The sequence below is a fragment of the Panthera leo genome, chromosome D2 (genome assembly GCF_018350215.1).
Source record: "Panthera leo isolate Ple1 chromosome D2, P.leo_Ple1_pat1.1, whole genome shotgun sequence".
In the NCBI taxonomy this organism is placed as follows: Eukaryota; Metazoa; Chordata; class Mammalia; order Carnivora; family Felidae; genus Panthera; species Panthera leo.
This window is the reverse complement of record NC_056689.1, coordinates 51,829,989-51,853,478: the sequence shown is the minus strand read 5'-3', so window position 1 is coordinate 51,853,478 and position 23,490 is coordinate 51,829,989. Positions and strand designations below refer to the sequence as shown.

General features: G+C 36.3%; 1 protein-coding gene across 2 annotated transcripts in view; it reads right to left on the bottom strand.

Annotated features, from left to right (window-relative positions):
* Positions 1-23,490, bottom strand: part of BTAF1 (B-TFIID TATA-box binding protein associated factor 1) — a 118,832-nt gene that overhangs the window by 22,462 nt on the left and 72,880 nt on the right. For both annotated transcript variants that reach the window (XM_042907614.1, XM_042907615.1), the window contains 9 exons: positions 19,034-19,460; positions 17,678-17,868; positions 16,257-16,410; positions 16,069-16,178; positions 13,854-14,055; positions 12,693-12,841; positions 5,542-5,694; positions 5,192-5,313; positions 4,914-5,081 (listed from right to left, as the gene is read on the bottom strand). In XM_042907614.1, coding sequence (XP_042763548.1) covers positions 4,914-5,081; positions 5,192-5,313; positions 5,542-5,694; positions 12,693-12,841; positions 13,854-14,055; positions 16,069-16,178; positions 16,257-16,410; positions 17,678-17,868; positions 19,034-19,460 — 1,676 coding nt within the window. The remainder of the gene's footprint in view (positions 1-4,913; positions 5,082-5,191; positions 5,314-5,541; positions 5,695-12,692; positions 12,842-13,853; positions 14,056-16,068; positions 16,179-16,256; positions 16,411-17,677; positions 17,869-19,033; positions 19,461-23,490) is intronic.

The window sequence follows — 23,490 nt, the reverse complement described above, 5'->3', positions numbered from 1 at the left end:
AATTATAGTAGGGAATTTTAACACCCCACTTACAGCAATGGACAGATCATCCAAGCAGAAAATCAACAAGGAAATAATGGCTTTGAATGACTCACTGGGCCAGATGGACTTAACAAATATATTCAGAATATTTCATCCTAAAGCAAAATACACATTCTTCTTGAATGAACATGGAACATTCTCCAGAACAGATCACATACTGCATCACAAATCAATCCTCAACAAGTACAAAAAAATCGAGATCACAGCATGCATATTTTCAGACCACAGCATTATGGAACTTGAAATCAACCACAAGAAAAAATTTGCAAAGCCCTCAAATACATGGAGATTAAAGAACATCCTACTAAAGAATGAATGGGTTAAATAAGAAATTAGAGAAAAAATTAACAAAATACATGGAAGCAAATGAAAATGAAAACATGACGGTCCAAAACCTTTGGGATGCAGCAAAGGCAATTCGAACAGGGAAGTAAACTGTAATACAAGCTCACCTCAAGACAACCTAACCTTACACCTAAAGGAGCTAGAAAAGGAATAGCAAATAAAGCCTAAAGCCACCAGAATGAACAACAGAGAAACAAACAAAATCTGGGGTGCCTGGGTGGCTCAGTCAGTTGAGCATCCAACTTCAGTCAGGTCATGATCTTGCAGTTTGTGGAATTGAGCCCCACGTCAGGTTCTGTGCTGACAGCTTGGAGCCTGGAGCCTGCTTCAGATTCTATGTCTCCATCTCTCTCTGTCCTTCCCCTGCTCCTGCTCTTTCTTTCAAAAGTAAATAAACATTTAAAAAAAAAAAAAGACCAACAGAACAGATCAGTGAAACTAAGAGCTGGTTCTTTGAAAAAATTAATAAAATTGATAACCCCCTAGCCAGACTTATCAGAAAGAAAAAAAAAAAAGGACTCAAAATCACAAATGAAACAAGAGAGATCACTACCACCACTACAGAAATACAAACAATTAGAATATTATGAAAAATTACATGCCAACAAACTGGGCAATCTGGAAAATAGACAAATTCCTAGAAATTCACACACACTACCAAAACCAAAACAGGAAGAAACAGAAAATTAGACCAGACCCATAACCAGCAAAGAAACTGAATCAGTCATCAAAAATCTACCAACAAGAGAGCCCAACAAGAGAGCCTGGGTGGCTTGATCTTTTAAGCGTCCAACTTTTCATCTCATCTCAGGTTGTGTTCTCATGGCTTATGAGATCACTTGCATCAGCCTCTGCACTGAGTGTGGAACCTGCTTGGGATTCTCTCTCTCCTTCTCTCCCTGTCCCTCCCTAACTGGCACTGCCTTTCTCTCTCTCTTTCTCAAAAAATAAAGAAGCTTAAAAAAAAAAAAAAAATCTCCCAACAAACAAGAGTTCTGGGCCAGACGGCTTCCCAGGGGAATTCTAGCAGACATTTAAAGAAGAGTTGGGGCACCTGGGTGGCTCAGTTGGTTAAATGTCCAACTTCGGCTTTCATGGTTCATGGGTTCAAGCTCACGTCAGCCTCTGTGCTGACAGCTCAGAGCCTGGAGCCTGCTTTGGATTCTGTATCTCCCTCTCTCTCTGTGACCCTCCCCTGCTCACACCCTAACTCCCTCTCTCACAAAAATAAACATAAAATAAATTAAAAAAAAAAAACAACAAATAAATAAGAGTTAATACCTATTCTTCTCAAACTATTCAAAAGAATAGAAATGGAAGGAAAACTTGCAAACTCATTCTACAAGGCCAGCATTACCTTGATTCCAAAACCAGACAAAGACTCCACTAAGAGAAGAATTACAGGCCAATATCGCTGATGAGCATGGATGCAAAAATTCTCAAGATACTAGCATATCAAATCCAACAGCACATTAAAAGAATTATTCACCATGATCAAGTGAGATTTATTCCTGGGCTGCAGGGCTAGTTCAATATTTGCAAATCAATCAGCGTGATACACATTAATAAAAGAAAGGATAAGAACCATGTGATCCTGTCAAAAGATGCAGAAAAGGCATCTGACAAAATACTGCATCCATTCTTGATAAAGCCCTCAACAAAGCAGGGATAGACAGAATATGTCTCAACATCATAAAGGCCATACACAAAAGACCCACAGCTAATATGACCCTCAGTGATACGGTCAGGAACAAGTCAGGGATTTCCACTCTCATTACTATTTAACGTAGTACCGGAAGTCTTAGCCTCAGCAATCAGAGACTAAAAGAAAAGGCATCCATCCCAATCAGCAAAGAAAAAGTCAAACTTTCACTATTTGCAGACGACATCATGATACTTTACATATAAAACCCAAAAGACTTCACCAAAAAATTGCTAGAATACATGAATTCAGCAGTCGCAGGATGTAAAATCAATACATAGAAATCTGTTGCATTTCTATACAGCAATAATGAAGGAGCAGAAAAAGAAACCAAGGAACCAACCCCATTTACAAATGCACCAAAAACTGTAACATACCTAGGAATAAACCTAACTAAAGAGGTAAAAGATCTGTACTCTGAAAACTATAGAACACTTGAAATTGAAGAGGACACAAAGAAATGGGAAAGCATTCCATGCTCATGGATTGGAAGAACAAACATTGTTAAAATGTCTATACTATCCAAAGCAATCTACACATTTAATGCAATCCCTATCAAAATACCAACAGCATTCTTTGCAGAACTATCATCACAAACAATCATAAAATTGGTTATGGAACCACAGAAGACCCCAAACAGCCAAAGCAATCTTAAAAAAGAAAAGCAAAGCTGGAGGCAACACAATTCCGGAATTTGAGGCTACATTACAAAGCTGTAGTCATCAAGACAGTATGGTACTGGCATAAACATAAGCATACAGATCAATGGAATAGAACAGGAAACCCAGAAATGGGCCCACAACTATATGGTCAACTAATCTTTAGCTAAAGAGGAAAGAATATCCAACGGAAAAAGTCTCTTCGACAAATGGTGTTGGGAAAACTGGACAGCAACATGCAGAAGAATGAAACTGGACCACTTGCTTACACCACACACAAAAATAAATTCAAAATGAATGCCAGACCTAAATGTGAGTCAGGAAACCACCAAAATCCTACAGGAGTAAAACACGCAGCAACCTCTTTGACCTCGCCAGAGCAGCTTCTTACTAGACCCATCACCAAAGGCAAGGGAAACAAAAGCAAACATGAACTACTAGGGCTTCATCAAGATAAGAAGCTTCTGCACAGCAAAAGAAACTATCAACAAAACTAAAAGGCAGCCTACAGAATAGGAGAAGATATTTGCAAATGACATAACTGATAAAGGGTTAGTATCCAAGATCTGTACATAACTTATCAAACTCAATACCCAAAAAACAATCCAGTTAAGAAATGGGCAGAAGATATGAATACACATTTTTTCAAAGAAGATACGGATGGCTAACAGACACAAGAAAACTGCTCAACATCACTCATCACGAGGGAAATACAAAGCAGAACTAGGATGAGATACCACCTCACACCTGTCATAACAGCTAAAACTAACAACACAGGAAACAACAGATGTTGGCAAGGATGTGGAGAAAGGGCAACTCTCTTACACTGCTGGTGAGAATGCAAACTGGTGCAGCCACTCTGGAAAAGAGTACACACACAGGTTGTTCAAAAAGCTAAAAATAGAATTTCCCTATGACCTGGCAATTGCACTATTAGGTATTTACCCAAAGAATACAAAAATACATATTCGAAAGGGTACATGGACCCCAGTGTTTACAGCAGCGTTATCAACAACAGCCAAATGATGGGGAGAGCCCAAGTATCCATCAATTGATGAATGGATAAAGAAGATGTGGTGTATACATACAATGGAATATTACTAAGCCATCAAAAAGAATGAAATCTTGCCGTTTTCAATGACATGGATGTAGCTAGAATGTATTATGCTAAGCAAAATAAGTCAGAGAAAAATACATGATTTCATTCACATGTGGAATTTAAGAAACAAACAGATGAACACATGGGAAGGGGGAACAAAAAAAAAGAGAGGGAAGCAAACCATAAGAGACTCATAAAGATTGAAAACAGAGTTGCTGGAGGGATGTGGGTGGGGGATGTGCTAAATGGGTGATGGATATTAAGGAAGGCACTTGTTATGACAGCACTGGGTGTTATATGCAACTGATAAATCACTAAATTCCACTCCTGAAGCCAATATTACACTGTTAACTAACTAGAATGTAAATAAAAATTTGCACACACACAAAAAGGTAAACTGAGATCAATGGAAATTCTGCTCTTCAAAATTTGTATTAGGGGGGCACCTGGGTGGCTCAGTCGGTTAAGTGTCCAACTTTGGCTCAGGTCAGATCTCATGGTTCATGAGTTTGAGACCCACGTCAGGCTCTGTGCGGACAGCTCATGGCTAGAGCCTGCTTCAGATTCTGTGTCTCCCTCTCTCTCTCTGCCCCTCCTCCAATTGTGCTCTCTCTCTCAAAAATAAACATTTTTTAAAAAATTGTATTTAGGAACATAAGGGATGTACCAGTTTAAGAGAGAAAGGGTAAAGCTAATTGAACTCTAACACTGCTATGGTCTCAGGACAGCCAGAGCAGCCCTTATGGAGCAAAAGCATTTTGGGGATGAGGGAGCTCTTAGAGAAAGAGATGCTGTGATTACAAGGCTCCCAAGAAGGGCACAGAGAATGGCTTTGGTTCCTAGGTCCAATACTTAGAAAATCCAATTGACTGTTAACAATGGCTAAAGTCTCTAAACTCTGAAGTATCTCACTGATTTTATCTTTATAACATACACTCATCTTTCTTAAATAAGTTGAGTTTCTGACAACCAAAAAGACTAACTAGAAGTCATTTTTAATAAATTGTATTCTTCTAAAGTGATTCTCAAAACAGAAGATTAAATATTTTTGTTGTAGAGTTCTTACCTTATTCTTTCAGTAGGAGGTCCAGTATAGTGTAACGGATTGAGATATTCTTTGGAGCAAAATTTACCTACTTCATCCACCCAGTGACCTGTTAACGTTGGCGGACAAACCACCAAGGAAGGAAGTGGCATACATTCTGCCAATTTTGATCTTGCATATTCTTGGGCCCTTTACAACAATAAAACACAATAAATTAACCAGTTTTTGTTTGTTTGTTTTGTTTTTACATTTCTCAGCATCTAAAACCCCTTTTCCAAAAAAATAACATTTTAAATTACCGGTGACAGTGATCTCCTGCTAGAATGCAGATTGACTGTAAAGTTTTTCCTAAACCCATGTCATCACACAGAATTCCATGAAGTTTATACTTATTAAGAAATGCTAACCAGTTCACACCATCCTGAAAGGTTAGGAGAAAGAGGAAAATTATAAATATGAACAGATCATAAAAATTTTTTTCTTATAAAACACATTTGCACAGACCAAAAATCTGTGTTTTTATAGGCAAAGGAGTAATAAACGGGTAAAAGACACTAAACACAAGAGTTTACTAAATAAAATTTTAAAAACTCTTCAGGGTACATTGAAAGGAATAGTCACTATTCATTATATAAGTATAAAACTTTACCTGCTGATATTTTCTGAGTTCAGCATTAATTGGTACTGGTATTTTGTAATTTTCTAATTTTTTCCCATCTAATAACTGCTCCAAAAAGTGTCGTTCCTTGGCTTTCAATTGGATTAGTTCTTCTGACATATTTGGAGGGTCTGGAATGCCTGCCTGAAGTGATTTTTTAAAGTGTATTAAAACTATTTACCACAGTTAATTTGTTCATACTCAGACTGTAAAATAACTGCAAGTCTTATCAAAATGTAAATACAGAGAAAAATAATTCAGAAATAGTAACAGTTAAAATAATAGTAATAAGTAATAATAAATAATTTTAAAGACTGGACAACAAATAGGGTTTAAATTTGACAGGTATTAAAAGTGTTATCAGACTACTAAATAAGCACATGAGGTATTTTAAAGAATACACCTACAACTTATGTTCCCCACACCAGGCATTACTTGATAAAGAGGCAAACAAGATTGTATAACTTATTTTAAATAAAAGGCTGTTACAGGAGCTTCTCAATTTCAGTGTTATGATGCTTTAGGGTATCAGTTCTCAAAATGTAGTCTGCAGACCCATCAGGATACCCAAGATTTTTTCAAAGGATCACTGAGGTCAAAACCATTTCATAATAAAGGAAAGACATTGTTTGCTTTTTTCACTTGGCTGACATTTGCACTGAGGCTCCAAAAGTAATGGTGGGCAAAACTGCTTATGCCTCAAAAAGAATCAAGGCAACATCACTAAATGTACCAGTAGTCACTGTGTTACAGCCATGTATCAGCATTTTTTTAAAAGCCAATTTCAGTTAAGAATGTCCTTATTAAAGCAGTAGGGGCACCTGGGTAGTGCGTCAGGTGAATGTCCAACTTCGGCTCAAGGTCATGATCTCATAGTTTGTGAGTTCAAGCCCCCATCAGCCTCACGGCTGTCAGTGCAGAGACCACTTCGGATCCTCTGTCCCCCTCATTCTGCCCCTCCCCACTTGAGTTTTTCCTCTCTCCCAAAATTAAACATTAAAAAAACAATGTCCTTAAAGTAGTAAAAATAACTTTATTAGACCTTAACCCTTGAAGGCACATCTTTTTAACATTCTGTGCAAAAAAAAAAAAAAAAAAAATGCGAACTACACGTAAAGCACTTTTGCTGTATATCAAAATATAATTATGTTGAGAAATAAGCACTTATGAGATTGTTTACATTGTGACCTGAGTGAGCCATTTTTCACAGAACAACATTTTACTTGAATGGACTGACAAACTGTTATTCTGACTTGGCTGTCTGGCCAACATTTTCTTAAATATAAATTTGTCACTTCAAAGAAAACAACTGACATAAACGTTGCCAATGATAAAATTCAATCTTCCAAGAGAAACAGCACTGTGAGCTTGAGCTTAAGTATAAGCTTTCCAATACTTAAGAAGAATTTTCTGTTAGTGATCTAACGAATCTGATTTTTTGCTAATTTATGACAAAATATTATCAACCTTTAAAAGATTTACATAACTCATTGAATCAGTATTTTCCAAGTGACCAATGCTGATGTTAAAAAACATGTATGGGTATAAGTTCTATTCATAAGTGTAAGATAAACCAATAAATATGAATGTAGAGAGATTTTATATTCAGTGATAGGATTTTTAGATTCCACACTGCACATAAATGTAATAACCTTTCTGAGTTTTGGTATGTTATCAGATAAAAGAATGTCCACAATTATTTAAAAAGCTGTCAAAATACTGCTCACTTTTCCAACTACCTATCTCTATGAGGCTTGACTTTCTTCATATACCTCAGCCCAAGAAACATATTGCAAGAGCCTGAATGCCTAAGTAAATATAACAATCCAGCTATCTACTATTAGACCAGGCATAAGAGATGTGCAAACATGCCAAACAATGTCACTTTTCTCACTAGCTTATTTTTTAGAAAAAAAGTTATTTTTCATTTAAAGATGTTATTTATGGCAACATCTAATGGGTTTATTAAATGAAATAATAAATCTTTTTTACGTTTCTTAGTTTTAATTTCTATTACAGAAAATATGATAAAAGCTCTAGGGTTTTCAAGTTTTAAGAATATAATGAGGAGCACCTGGGTGGCTTAGTCAGTTAAGCATCTGACTTCAGCTCAGGTCATGATCTTGCGGTTTGTGAATTCAAGCCCCACATCAGGCTCTGTGCTGACACCTGAGAGCCTGGAGCCTGCTTTGGATTTTGTGTCTCCCTCTGTCTCTGTTCCTCCCCCACTAGCACTCACTCTCTCTCCCCCCTCTCAAAAATAAATAAAGATTATAAAAATATATTTTAAAAATTTCATATTAAAAAATTAAAAAAGCTAAAAAAATATAAAAAATTTTTAAAAAATAAAAAAATAAAAAATATATATTAAAAAAAAAAAGAATGTAATGAGACACTCAGGCCAAAAAGCTTGAGAACTACTGCCATATGGCATATGTTAAGTTAAGAAATGTAAAATTCTGGAAACAGAATATCAATTAAGGTCAATTAAAATATAGGGGTGCCTAGGTGGCTCAACTGAGCAGCCGACTTCAGCTTAGGTCACGATCTCATAATTCGTGAGTTCAATCCCTATGTTGGGCTTGCTGCTATCAGTGTGGAGCTTGCTTTGGATCCTCTGTCCCTTTCTCTCTCTGCCCCTCCCCCGCTCATGCTCTCTTTGTCTCAAAAATAAACATTTAAAAAAAGGTCATTTAAAATATATATTCCACATCACATGAGAAATATATCGGAGGAATGAAGTATGCACACTGAGTCTTAAAAATGACTACCTGTTATATTTTCAGAAAGTTTAGGAATTAACAACTGTATCTAATAAAATAGAAACTAACACTTTAGAACATCTAATAGCATAATGATGGTCATCAAAATGAGGACTCTCATTTTGTAAGCACAAATGCTTTACAAAATTGTCAAACATCTTCATGGAATTTTTAATGACAACCAGCCATAAGGCCATATAAGTAGATACATTTCCTAACACTGAAACTCTAAGCTGGGAAGTCATAAATATTATTCAGTGCCAGGAACTCTTCCTATGTATATATTCCTCATTCCAATTCCTATTAAATCACCAACAGTTACTAACAGTGCAAGGAATTAGAGCTTCTGTCAAAATTACTTGAATCCTTCTCAGTATATATTTCAGAAAAGTACATGTTCTTCCTGTGAAGATGTAATAGAGGAAATCAAGACAGTGTAGAACAGGAATATACTTGCATGATATTCTTGTTTCTATTGCTACATCTTCAAACTCAGTAATCTTTTCTTTTGTAGCATCCATTCTCCCATTAATCCCAGTGTGTTTTTATTTGTAATTGTATTTTTCATCTTAAGAAGTTCAATTTGGTTTGTTCTTCCTTCTTCCACTTTACTCACTACATTTATGCTTTCCTCTACCTTCTTGAACATATAGAATGTATTTTAATATCCTTATCTACTAATTCTATTATCTGGGCCATTTCAGGGTCTGTTTCTACTGACTGACTTTTCTGCTGGTTATTGGATATATTTTCATACCTGGCCATTTTTTGGTGGGTGCTAAACATCATTTATGTTGTTGGGTGCTGGATTTCTTGGTGTTTTGGGTTTTTTAAAAATATTTTTATTTATTTTTGAGAGAGCATGCACACACAAGTGGGGGAGGGACAGAGGATTCAAAACAGACTCTGTGCATGATGCAGGGTTCGAACTCACAAACCGCGAGATCATGACCTGAGCTGAAGTCCAAAACTCAATCAACTGAGCCACCCAGGTACCCCTTCTTTGGTTTTAATATTTTAGAGTTATTTTCTGGGATGTGGTTTAAAGTTACTTGAAATCAATTTGATCCTCCTTTTAGGGCTTATTTTTAAGCTTTGTTAAGGTAGATCCAAATCCGCCTTCGTCAAGGGCTAGTTTGATCTCACTACTTGGGCAATATACTTCTAAGAATTGTGCTTAATGCTCTAAATGGGAGGAAGTCTTCTGATTCAGTTTTGTGGAAACACAAATTATTCCTGACCATGTGTGAGCTCTGGGAATTGTTCCACCTACTCCTTTCAATCATTTTTTCTCCCAGTCTGAAACATACATTCTCACACATATGCCCAGATGAATACTCAGCCCTGGTGTGGACATCTGGAGCTTCTTCTCTGCAACTACTTCTTGGGTCCTTGCAAATTCTAGCAATATTGTCCTACCTACACTCTGAACTCTTGACTATTCAAATAGGTGAAACTGTGAGGTTCTGTTTAGGTTTCACTTCCCTGTCCGATGGCCTGGAAACTTACTTTAGGCAGTAAGCTAGGGCACTTCATTTGTTTCTTTTCTCTCATGATTTCTATCCTATATTGCCTGCTCTTCAGTATCGAAAACCACTGTTTGATTCATTTTGTCTAGTTTTCTACTTATGGTGGGAGGATATATCTGGTCCTGTTTTATTTTTTAAAGGCTTTACTTTTAAGTAATCTCTACATTCAAGATGGGGCTTGAATTTACAACCCTGAGATCAAGAGTCATATGCTGTACCAACTGAGCCAGCCAGACACCCCTGATTCCTGTTTTTCTATCATGGTGAGAGTATAATACAGATCACATCAAAGAGAGTTTGACTAATCTTTTCTCAACCTCTAATGGTCAGAGTCTCTTTTCTTTGCCAATCTGATTATCAAATATTGTTAGTATCCCCTTAAAAACAATTGACTATCTCCTCACAGTGGATTGGGCTGTGTTTTGGGTCACTTCCATTCTAATCCATAAACAGCTATTAAACTGATTTCCTAACAGCTATTAAATTGCTTTCAGCTGTTAGATTAATGTTCCTAAAACATTTGTTCATCATCTACTCCTTTGCTCAAAGGACACATGGTGGTTTCCTATCACTCACTGATTCCAAAGTGGAAAAGGGCCAAGGGGACTAACAATTTAGTTTACAAATAAGATGATGCAAGGTCCAAGAATTAAAAAATATGAGTAAGACCTAGGAAGCAAAAATGGAAACTATTCTGGAAATGACTTGTGTCTTTCAATATAGTAGTCTAGTATTTCATTTTTTTGGTCATGGTACTTATTTTAATACTTTTTATTGTGGGATAAACTATTCATATAGACAAATATATAAATAAATGTACAGTTTTATAAAATAAACAACTTTATAACCATTACCAGATGAATAAAAATAGCCCTGCCATAATCCTAGAAGACCCCATATGTTCCCTCCCAGTGATAACCAACTCTCCTTTCCCCAAGAGATAATCACTTTACTGACTTTCATGGCAACCTCTTTCTTTTCTTTATACCTTTACCACCTAAGTATGCATCCCATGTACTTTTACTTATTTTTGAACTTCATAAAAATGGAATCTTATGTTAAAGATTAGTACTGTTGTGCCTTTACTTTGTTCATTCTTTTGCAGTATCATCATCACCATCACCATCCAGTTAACATATCTACTCCACTGATGATGAACATCTGAGTGGTCTTAGACTACTATAAATAATACTATGATAAATATTCTTAAAGCTATGTCTTGGTACATGTGTATGAATTTCTCTAGGCTATATATCTGGGATGAATTTGCTGGTTATTGGATGGGAATCTTCAACTTCAGCAGATATAGCCAAACTTTTTTCACAGAGGTTACCCAACTTATGCTCATACTTCGCTGGTAGGAACACAAAATGGTACAGTTACTCTGGAAAAACAGTCTGGCAATTTCTTAAGAATTTCAATATCATATGACCCTAGTAATCCCATTTTTAGATATCTGCTCAAAAAAACTAAAACATATAGGTGCACCTGGGTGGCTCGGTCAGTTAAGCATCTGAATCTTGATTTTGGCTCAGGTCATGATCTCATGGTTAGTGAGACGGAGCCCAGGGCCTGCTTCGGATTCTCTCTCTCCCTCTCTCTCTACCCCTCCTCCACTTACATGTGCGCATGCTCTCTCTCACTCTGTCAAAATAAACAAACATTTAAAATGGGCGCCTGGGTGTCTAAGCTGGTTAAGCACCCGACTCTTGACCTCAGCTCAGGTCACGATCTCATAGGAGATCAAGCCCCGCGTCAAGCTTTGCACTGACAGTACAGAGCCTGCTTGGAATTCTCTTTCTCCCTGTCCCGCCCCCAACTTAAGTACTTTGTCTCTCTCTCTCAAAATAAATAACAAAACATTTAAAATAATTTATAAAAATAAACAAAAGTATATACCCACACAAAGACTTGCAAGTGCATGTTCAGTTAACTTTACTTGTAATAGTCAAAAGATGCAGGCGCCTGGCTGGCTCAGTCGGTTAAGTATCCGACTTTAGCTCAGATCATGATCTCATGGTTCGTGGGTTCGAGCCCTGCATGGGACTCTGTGCTAACGGCTCAGAGCCTGGAACTTGCTTCGGATTCTGTGTCTCCCTCTCTCTCTGCCCCTCCCTGTTCTCTCTCTCTCTCTCTCTCAAAATAAATAAACACTAAAAAAACTTAAAAAAAAAGTCAAAAGATGGTTAATAATCCAAAAGTCCATCAACTGCCATCAACTGGTGAACAGATAAACAAAGCATGGTATATCCATACAACGGAATACTGTTTGACCATAAAACAGAAGTAGTGATACATACTGCAACATGGATGAACTATGTATCTACTTATTCCCTCAATTATAAAAATCCCATCAAAATATTTTAAGCAGCTTGGCAACAAGGTCTTGCCCCTTCCCTTGTTTCAAGTCACTTCTTTTTCCTGCCTTGGCTATATATATTATTTCCAGCCTATGAGTATACTCCAAAATTCTCCAACCGACCTTCTAATCTGCTTTCTCCACACTCCCACAGAGACTTCACTTGCTTTTTAAGCTTTCAGTTATCATCTCTCAATTTACCTTTCATGTAAACTTCAGCACAGAATCTTTACCTAGCTGTTACCAGGGATACTTAGGAACAATTCTATTTCTAGAATTGCATCAATGAGTAAACATTCTTTTAGAAACCACAGTTTTACTTAAAACCCTGTGTGAAAAAAATACCCATTAAGGTAAAAATTTTTAATGCTTGTAATGTGAACATACTCCAGAGGTCTGTTTTTAACCTGACATTGTTTTAAGAGAGTTACAATTATTACAAATGAAAATATAGAAAACATGAAGTCCATAAACTGAGTACCTTCAACTTACCTCAAGTGGCATGAGTCTAATTAGTGTTGCAAAACACTGTGTAGCCATGAATCTTACACTGTCTGTCTGATCACTCATTCTTCCCAACACAGGCACAACTAAAAGGACAATATATGGAACAATACCAACATCCAGCTGTTCCATTACACCTGAGTAAGTTATTAAGGAAATTTTCAAGCTGTTCTGAGGTAATTATTTTCAAGTTGATACACCAAGATTGTAACTTCTAACATGCTTCCTCACTTTCTCATCTATATCATGAGGGAATAGACTCCCTCAAGATCCTTGATTCAATTATAACAGCATTTGTACACTGTTGCTCTTTTGTAAACATCATTTAACTTTCTCTTAGGACTATAAAATTGTTTTTCATCTGAGAAATGCTAGAGGTTTCAATCAGGTTTTTCTCATAGAAAAATTCTTTCAAGTTTCTAAAATTCCAACACCAAAATAAAGTGAGTTACATTGCCAGCAAGGGAGCACAATTCAATGTCACTCAAAGATTAATTCCAAATTTCCCACCAGGATCTTGACAATCATAACTGGACATAGCAGGGCCCAGTAAGTTCAGTCCTCCTGCAATCTTCAGCATTTCTGAACCAGAGTTTCTATTGATTTGATCTCCATCCATCTTTCTTGCTCTTAGAAATATCTTTCAGATACTTCGAGTTAAAGAACATCAATGGATGCTGTACCAATAGCAAAAAGCTTGCTTATATATTTCCAGTTATTTAGTAGTCATTTTCCACCCACATAATGAACTTTGAAAACATATTTATAACATACAGACTACATACACAGTACCTAATTAGTATTAATAAGACACTAATTATAAACCAATAGATCGGTTACTAGAAATATGTTTCATAAGTATATATAATTATTTTTGCCATATATACAATTATTTTTGCCTATTAAAAAGATCTCTTAAAATAGTAACTCTTCAAACATTCTGTGTGAAAATTTTCATAACGTAAATATATTTGTAATGTATTTATAATATAATATAAAGATACTTTCATGTGAAATGTAACAAAGCAGTTTTCTTTTGGGAACAACACAGGTTATTTATGAACATACTTTAATAAGTCAATTTTATTTCAGTCATCCTTAAATAAAATGAATATAATTTCTAACATTTGTCAAATTAAAAAAGGATACATGCAAGTGCTTCAATTGCACCCTCTTGTTTGATGTTGTCATCAATTGCCCCCAGCCATGGAAGAACCTTCTCCAAAAAAATATTCATGGTTTCCATGGTAGCTATTTTGCTCATAACGCCTACACAACGAGCAGCCATGTGCCTCACTGCAGTGCTGGGGTATTGAAGGCACATATAAAGATGAGGCAAATGCTGTACCAACTAAAAACAAAAAGTTTAAGACAATCAGAATATTCATTAGGGGGTGTTTAAAATATACCTATAATAGCCCATACTCAGAGGTTCTCAATATTCTAAATGGCTCTAAATCCAAGAGTATCTCCAATTACCTCAAACATTATTGTCAAAACATCTTCAATAAAAAATTAATCTAAATCTAAATTAATATATTAAAACTCTTCTTAAAAGACAGGTGCAGGGGGCGTCTGGGTGGCTCAGTCAGTTGAGCGTCTGACTCCACCTCAGGTCATGATCTCACAGTTCATGAGTTCGAACCCCACATGAGGCTCTCTGCTGTCAGCATGGAGCCTGCTTCAGATCCTATCTCCCTCTCTCTCTCTGTCCCTCCCCCACTCTCTCTTTCTCAAAAATAAACATTAAAAAAAAAAAAAAAAAAGATTCTCTTTCTCTCTCCCTCTGCCTCTCTCCCCCGCTCGCACTTGCTCTCCCTCTCTCTAAAAAAAGAAAAGGTGCAGAACTTCACTCTTCATTTTCTTCCCTTAAGGCAGCAGGGTTCACATCAAAAGGCACTAAGATTCTCCCCTTGGGAGGGGAAATGACACCACACATCACCAGTCCCCTCCCAATTTGGTAGCTCTGGCTTAGGTTTAAGTACTTACTTTTTTGTTTGTTTGTTTTAAGTAAAGCTTCATGCCCAATACAGGGCTTGAACTCATGACCCTGAGATCAAGAGTCACATACATGCTCTACCAACTGAGCTAGCCTGGCACCCCTAAATATGTACTTCCTATTCACTGAGTTGAGTGATCCTGAACTCGTTCTAGGCACCATCCTTTGGTAAGTACTTTCCACTTTAACTTCCTGGCTTACCACAGGCATTATGATCACAATAGCATGACATATCTCATTAATAAAAGCCTACTGCATGGAACACCAGGATTTATGTTGATTAAGAGCCAGGTACAGGCTCAACAGACTAGCCTTACAGCCCTGATGACTGTTAAGCTGATCATAGAAGGGTGAGAGCATACAGATTCTGCCCTTCTCTACTAATGATAAATCAACAAAATTTAACATGAAAAAGACAGAAGTTCATTACTATACAAATAGAAAAGATTCGTTCTTCTCTCTCTCCTAGATTCTCCCTTTTCTGTTAACATGAATAAAGAACAGGAGCTAGCGCACTTAACAATGCTACATACTGCCGAGCTTCCCACTGCAGTTACATGGAAAGAATACGGTTTTCTTCTATGGAAAAAACAGATATTTAATTCTCTATTCTATTTTTCTCCTGCCACATTTTTTTTTGTAAGAAATATTCATTTTAATATATAAAGTCTACAAACCAGTGTTCTTTCTTTGCCACTGACTAGCTTTATCTCAGGCAGGTAACTTCCTTCTACCTTTATACTTAGAAAGAATTTTTATCACCTGTTAATTAAGAGTTATATTATTACCATGGCATAAATTAATAGGGCTATAACTTCCTTTCTGTTTACACCTGGCTTCTGTGTCATCAGAGCCCTATTCCCACTGCTCTGTATTCAAAGCTCCCAAAGTGGGTTTTCTTTAACGTCTGTGCACCCAGCTCTGACTCGAAGCCCTTAAGAAATGTGCTGTCCTCTTATGTGGATCCTGAGAAACTTAACAGAAACCCATGGGGGAGGAGAAGGAAAAAAAAGAAAAAAAAAGAGGTTAGAGTGGGAGAGAGAGCCAAAGCATAAGAGACTCTTAAACACTGAGAACAAACTGAGGGTTGATGGGGGCTGGGAGGGAGGGAAGGGTGGGTGATGGGCATTGAAGAGGGCATCTTTTGGGATGAGCACTGGGTGTTGTATGGAAACTAATTTGACAATAAATTTCATATAAAAAAAAAGAAATGTGCTGTCAATAAAGAAGGAATCTAGTTATAACACATAAAAGAAAATGCAATTACTAGGGATGACATCAAAGTTACATTTTTTAAGCCTTAAGACTTTTTAATAAAACCATTTGTTTTATTAGAAAAAAACTACACTTGCAGTAGTTAGTTACCAAGGGATGAAGCTCAGAATCCATTGATGCTGCTGCGGTTTCAAAAACTTGCAGAGAATTCACCAATTCTTGGGCAGGACCATCTCCCTTTTCCAAGAGGGACTTTCCATCTATTAAAATATATTGATTTAAGTGTGTATCACCTTGCAAATAATTTTACAAAGTCCAACTCAGAAAAACGTACACACCAAAATTATTTATGTTGATTGTATTCCTCAATGGTCCAACCATAGCATCCCAGAGATGTGGCAACTTCACTGCCATTTCACCACCAAAATGCTTCACTATAGTTGTCAAGGCAAATTCAGCTCCTCTCCGCTGTACCAGGTAAGGCTTCTGGGCCTAATATGAAATGTTAGTTGAAAAGAGAATTTTGGAAAAAACTATAATGCATTTGAAATTCTATTAAGAGAATTTAACCAATTAAGCAACTAAACATATTTATCATTATAAACATATTTATCACTATAAACACCTTTCAACAATTAAATTTACATGAACATAAAACCCCAAACTAGAGTTTTATATCCAAAGTAAAATAATTCTTTGGAGCTGGAAATAAAGAATATGTGCTGTTTCTAGAGATAGTCCTAAGTGACATGTTCTTTAGTTCTTCTCCCTTCCCAAAGAAACTTAGCAGTTAGAAGATAAGGAGAGAAGATGATCTGTCCTTATACTTATATTCACTTAAGGGATCCTATAAGAGCATCTGTTTTATCTAATCACAAGATTAATTGCCTCTTACTCAGCAATAATTTCAATATAATACAAAAAAAAACCCCTGCCTCCCCAAAAGAGGCATATATTTTTACAATTATTTTTAACTAAAGGAAGAACTATGCAAGCCATAGAGATATAAATATCAAAGCCACAGTAAATTTTTTATTAAAATTATGTAATGAATAGAATAGGTGAAAAATCACTGATAGAAGATTTTAAAACAAATGCAGGTAATAAGATTTTAATTTAAAAAGGAAACTTAAAATAGGTCTATATGTTACAGAAATATATTAAACACATGTTTTTTAGCTTTGATAATTTATTGCTGAACTCAGGTAAGTTTCTAGGTCATGCAACCAAAAGAGCTACCTAGAACATTCATTTCACTGTTAATAATGGAACTGCAAAAATTTCAAAAACCAAACACTTTTTAAGTTATCTTTAAAGACGATAATACTGTAGAACAAGTAGACCAAACAGAAAAGAAAGCCAAATAGATATTCACATATATGAAGCATGAGCTACAACAAAGGTGCCATTATAAATCAGGGAGAGAAGGATTCAATAATGTGATAACTGGCTGTTCATGTGGAAAAATAAATTTAGATCCCTACCTCACATCACACACTGTAAATTCCAGGCTGACTAAAAGTCAAGCAGGCAATAATTATTTGACACTTACAAATTAAGTATCAACAGAAATCTGTAAAGAAGCTTGCAGTTTTTCTGGATCATGTTGTGAAACTACTATGAAAGATTATTAATTCCAGTTCTTTCACTTTGAAAAATATAAAAATACAATACTGGAGGTTCATATGACAATTTAGCTCTCAATCTGTAAGATATCTGTTTAAAAATCAGAGTAGTCAAAAACAAAACACCTATTTACCTCATCAAGTTCAACAAGGATGTTTCCACTACTTCCTGCAGGAAGATCAGCTATTTGAGCTTTTACTGCTTTGGGGGTAGGACCTCGCCTACTTGTGATAGCAAAAGCAGCTTTCTGATGCCTGTAGAGTGTAATTATACCTCGGTGCTTGGTGACTGTATGGTGCATCCCATCTTTTTCAGAGTTGGATCCTAAAAGGAAAAAAGTTAAATAACTTTTTAAGGATAATATAGGTGACCAAATGCTTCCTGCTCCAAAAGAGATACAACATATTTTTAAAACTATGTCTTTTAAGCCTCAATTTCTAAAAGCCAATGACATTTTCTTTAGACAATGAAATGGTTGCAGAACAGTCAATAATTTGTAACATTAATTGTTTTGATATTTGCATAAGACTATACTTAATACAAAGTTGTAGAATCATGTTAACAAGAAATAGAACACACAAGAATGATTTGGGGCCTTCAGTTAAAGTATATTAATTTTTAAAATATCAACGACTGCTTCTAGGCATAAAAAGAAACATTAAAAACATTGCAAGAAATGTCTGTTCTCTCTAAAAGAAATGTCCATAGTCACCATAAATTCAGAGACATCGACCACTGCAAAATATTACTGGCTCAAATAGCATAAGGGGGTGACAGGAGTGGGGCTGGGGAAAGACTGTCACCCTATTATAGTTTTAAGATGTTAATATTCAAAATGTGACTTTCCTCTTCCAGTTTGTTCACATATTTTTCAATACATATACCATACCAAAGTTGTAAATTTATTACATTTTGAATAACTTGCTTTTCCAAAATCCTACTAACAAAAATAAATAAGTAAATCATATTGGACTAAGGCATGGAAAGAAACATTGGTCCTTGATACTAGCCTATAGAAAGCAATTCTTATTTTCCAGATGAAATCAGAATGGCTACACATTATTTACTAAAGGTAACAGAGTTCACTTATCTTACAAAGCATGCACTAAAATAGAGAAACAAGAGTTTTATAGAAGAATTTGTATTCAACATTTGATACAATTAAGTTTCTAGCCTCATTAATAGTAAAATCCTATAATGATGTTCTTGAAAGAGAGGTTAAGGGTTAACACCTGTCTCACAGACTTCAGTCATCTTATATGAAATATCGGGTTTTTTTTTTAGGTCTTTTATGAATAGCTTATTTGAGTTTAGAGGAATATATGTGTGTGTGTGTATATATATATATTTTTATATTTATTACCAATATATACAAAATGGGAAAAAGCTCTCACATAAACTGGATTTGTGCTTAAATAATACCTACAAGTCAATGAAAACAGATGTAAATGGTTAATTCTCTATCCCAAATGAAGGTTCAGACATATACCTTTAGAATTGTCTTGGCCACTCTGTGTTGGTACTGGACATGTGACACAAGGAGTTAGATATGGGTCCACACAAAGTGAGCTACAGAGGTTTTTAATAATTTTTGAATTGGGGCAGGGTGTCCTTGTTGTGCACTGCTGAAGGAGTTTTGCTATGCACTGAGCTGCATAGTTTTGCACTAGTGTATTCTCTTCTTTTTTAATTGTTTCCATTAATGGTTTTATGATAGGATTTAACTTCTCCGGAAGCTGCTGCAAACTCACAACTGCACACGCAGCAAAAGTATGCACTCTCAGTTGCAACACTTGCCACTCCTGGTTGGTCTCTGTAACTGTCATTTGGACCTGCTGTCGTTTACTATCTAACTGCTGTAACACTTGAGGATTTAAATCGAAAGATGATGTGACTTCATTAAAAACAGTAGTGACCTATTAGAAAAAGAGAAATTAAAAATCATTAATGACATCAACCCCAAATACTCTGTAAACCAAAGGGCAACAGCAAGCTGTTTCAATTTTAAGTTTCACAAAATTTAGTATTTCTGGTATTCAGTAAACTAAAAAAATGTCCGAACCTCCCAACTTTAAACTTGATTAATTTAACATTAGCACTGTATTCTCTAGGACAGTCTCCATGTAACACTATTACAATACCATTGACTATACTGCTTATGCTACACTGTAAACCTGAAACTAACGGATCATTGTGCGTCAGCTATGGACACACACAGTCTACTGAGATCAACAAAATTACCTATCCTTTACACATATCTGATAAGTCTAGGAGAACATTACACAGAAGGCCAACACAGTAGTTTGGTGAAATGAGAAAACTATCAACAAATATAAACTAACCGAATTAACAAATATCAAAACTCACAAATGTCCTTTCAGGGAAAAACTCTTCTTCTCAACTTAAAAACTTTGGGGGCAGCTACTGATAATTGGCTAAGTATTGCTAACTGGATTATTTTCATTCTTTCTTTGACCTCCCTTCCAGTAAAAATGCCCAAGTAGGAGGGGGCAAAAAAGGGAAAGAAATTGGTACACTATTCACAAACATTTTACTTACCAAGAGCTGCCTAAAGCTATAACCCTGTGACATCAGACTACTTTACAAGCCACATTAAAAGACTGCTCAATACATCTTTAACAACTCTGAGATATAACTCATATACAAAAGACCCAATTGAAGTGTACAATTAAAAAGAAATAAAGTGTACAATTAAAATGATTTTTATTTTGTTAGAGTTGTACAACCATCACCACAATTTTAGAACATTTTCATCATACCCAAAATAAAATTCATACCTGTTAACAATCATTCTTCATTGCCTTCCAGCCCTATGCAACCATTTATCTATTTTCTATCTTTATATGTGTGCCTATTCTAGATATTTCATATGAATGGACTAATCCAGTACATAATCTTTTGTGACTGGTTTCTTTCATTTAGCACAATGCTTTCAAGATTCATCAGTATTGTAGTAATGAATGTAGTATTCTTTCCCTTTTCTTGCCAATTAATATCCCACACTATATGGAAATATACCACATTGTATTTATCCATACATTAGTTGATGGATACCTGGGTTGTTTCCACCCATTAGCTATTATGAAGTTATTTCATGAAGGTTAATGTACAAATTTTTGTGGGGACGTGTTTTCTTTTTTTTTAATGTTTATTTGAGAGAGAGAGAGAGAGAGAGAGAGAGAGAGCAAGAGCGAGCGAGAGCGTGAACGCATGAGCAGGGAAGGGGTGGGGGCAGGGGAACAGAGGATCCGAAGCGGGCTACACTGACAACAGAGAGCCCTACACACAGAGAGCCCTACATGGGGTTCGAACTGATGAACTGTGAGATCATGACTTGAGCTGAAGTCAGACGCTCAACCGACTGAGCCATAGAGGAGCCCCATGTGGGGCCATGTTTTTTAAATTACCATCTAAAGACTGTGTGAGGGCTTGCATAACAAAAATAGTCTTCTTCTTTGACAGGTAACTGTAATCACAGAGAGGCCCTATAAATAGGTCCAGTCTAAAGACTACTGGTCAGAGAAGCCTCCTCCATCAGGAGAACCTAATTTTTCAGACTTAGAAATTATCAATTCTGGGACTCCTAGGTGGCTCAGTCAGTTAAGTGTCTGACTCTTGATTTCAGCTCAAGTCATGATCTCATGGTTTGTGAGTTCAAGCCCCACGTTGGGCTCTATGCTGACAGTGCAGAGCCTGCTTGGGATTCTCGCTCTCCCTCTCTCTCTCTCTGCCCCTCCCCTGCTCGCTCACTCTCTCTCTCAAAATAAATAAATAAACTCTAAAAGAGAAAGAAATTACCAATTCTAATATGGGCAAGACTGATAATGCTGGCCTCTTATAAAAAACAAAACAGGCACACAAGTAAGATTTTATCATTATAAAATATGAAATTTTTTAAATTGAGCTCTATCTGCTTGACCTTGTCAGTTTCCTCACTACACAGAAACATAATCACATACCACTTCTAGCTTATACTTTCCACTTTGTATTATCTGTTTTATTTATTCAACTTCTGCATAAGATTTATTGGAAACAGGACCTCACTGCTAAAAGTTTGAAAACACTGTCCTAAATGTAATATGCTTTTGTCAATTTTTAGTGATTCTAAGCAGCTAAGGAAAAGCTTTCCAATCAGCCCAAGTTCATTGATTAATTCACTCACTACTCAAGTGTTTATTGAGAAATACTAAAAGATGAGTAAGACCTAATGTCTTCATAACCTCAAAACAATGTAGAGACTAATATGGGAGACAGACATATAAGTAAATAAGAAAACATAACACATAACTGAGGTAAGTGCAGGCTGCCATGAGACACATTGGATGCTTAACTCTTCTCAGGTGATAAGATAAGTGGAGGCTTGTCCCACCAAAGTTAACACTTGTGATGGGTTTTTAAAGAATGGGGTAAGTCAGGAGTTGTAGGGTCATCTTGGCAGACTGAGGTGAGGATGGTTAAGTGAGGCATTGTCCAGGGACCTAAGAACAGCTAATCATGGCCTGAGTACAAGGTATAAATGGAAGAATGTCAAGAGATGAATTCTGGATAAGCATAGAGGGTGGAGGGTAGGGAATTCCTGATGAAAGAAACAGGAGCTCAGACTCAGAAGGGAGAATGAGTGAGGCACAGAAAGTGAGTGAGGCACAGAAAGTGAGTGAGCATATAGTATACTTCTGCAAGAAAGCTAACTACACTTAAGTGGAGGAAGTTTGAGAAATAATAAGAGATGAGGAATTTATTTTTAATTATTTTTTTATGAAATGTATTGTCAAATTGGTTTCCATACAACACCCAGTGCTAAGAGATGAGGAATTTAAAGGTGTGAAAAGAAAAACAAAAAAGCTAAAATCAAGGAAAAACAAAAATAATGTTTTTAAGCAGGGGAGGGATGCCTTCAGAGTGGCACTAAAGGACTTTACAAGTCTAGCACAACATGCAGGATGAAATGGACCAGAGACCACCTAGAGCCTCAGAGATGAGTCAGGACCTAGTCATGAAGTACTATGGCCCTTGACTGGGTTGTCGCAATGAAAACAGGGAAAAGATGAACATATGAGGCTTTTTGAAAGAAAATGGTAACAAGATTTGCAACTGTGGATTTAAAAAGGAATTTTACTGTTAAAAAAATTCCAGTTTTTGGGGCGCCTGGGTGGCTCAGTCGGTTGAGTGACCGACTTCGGCTCAGGTCATGATGTCACGGTTTGTGAGTTCAAGCCCCGCGTCGGGGCTGTGCTAACAGCTCAGAGCCTGGAGCCTGCTTCTGATTCTGTGTCTCCCTCTCTCTCTGTCCCTCCCCCGCTCATGCTCTGTCTCTGTCTCAGAAATAAACATTACAAAAAAAATTTTTTTTTAATTCCAGTTTTAGTTGTGTTAAAGCTGAAGTGACAGTGAGATATCCAACTAAAAATGCCTAATAGAACAACATCAAGAGATCAAGAGAAGATAGCAAAGCACATGGGTAAGAACTAACTTGTGAGAATGATAAGAGATAAAAATCTTAGGGAAACGCTCATGTTCGGAAGGTAAGAGAAAAAACAGGATTCAGTGAAAAATTTAAAAAGCAGTGGCTCTTAGCCAAGGCTAAGACTAACCTTTTAAAATTGCCCTTCTCCCAAAAAATATAAATAAAAAAATAAAATTGCCCTTCCTGGGTAGGGAGATGGATGAAATAGGTGATGGGGATTTTGAGAAAAACACCTGTCATGATGAGCGCTGGGTGTTGTATGGAATTGTTGAACCACTATATTTTACAACTGAAATTAATGTAACACTGTATGTTAACTAACTGGAATTAAAATAAAAACTTAAGCAATCCCTATCAAAATAACACCAGCACTCTTCACAGCTAGAACAATCAATCCTAAAATTTGTATGAAACCAGAAAAGACCCCAAGTAGCCACAGCAATCTTGAAAAAGAAAACCAA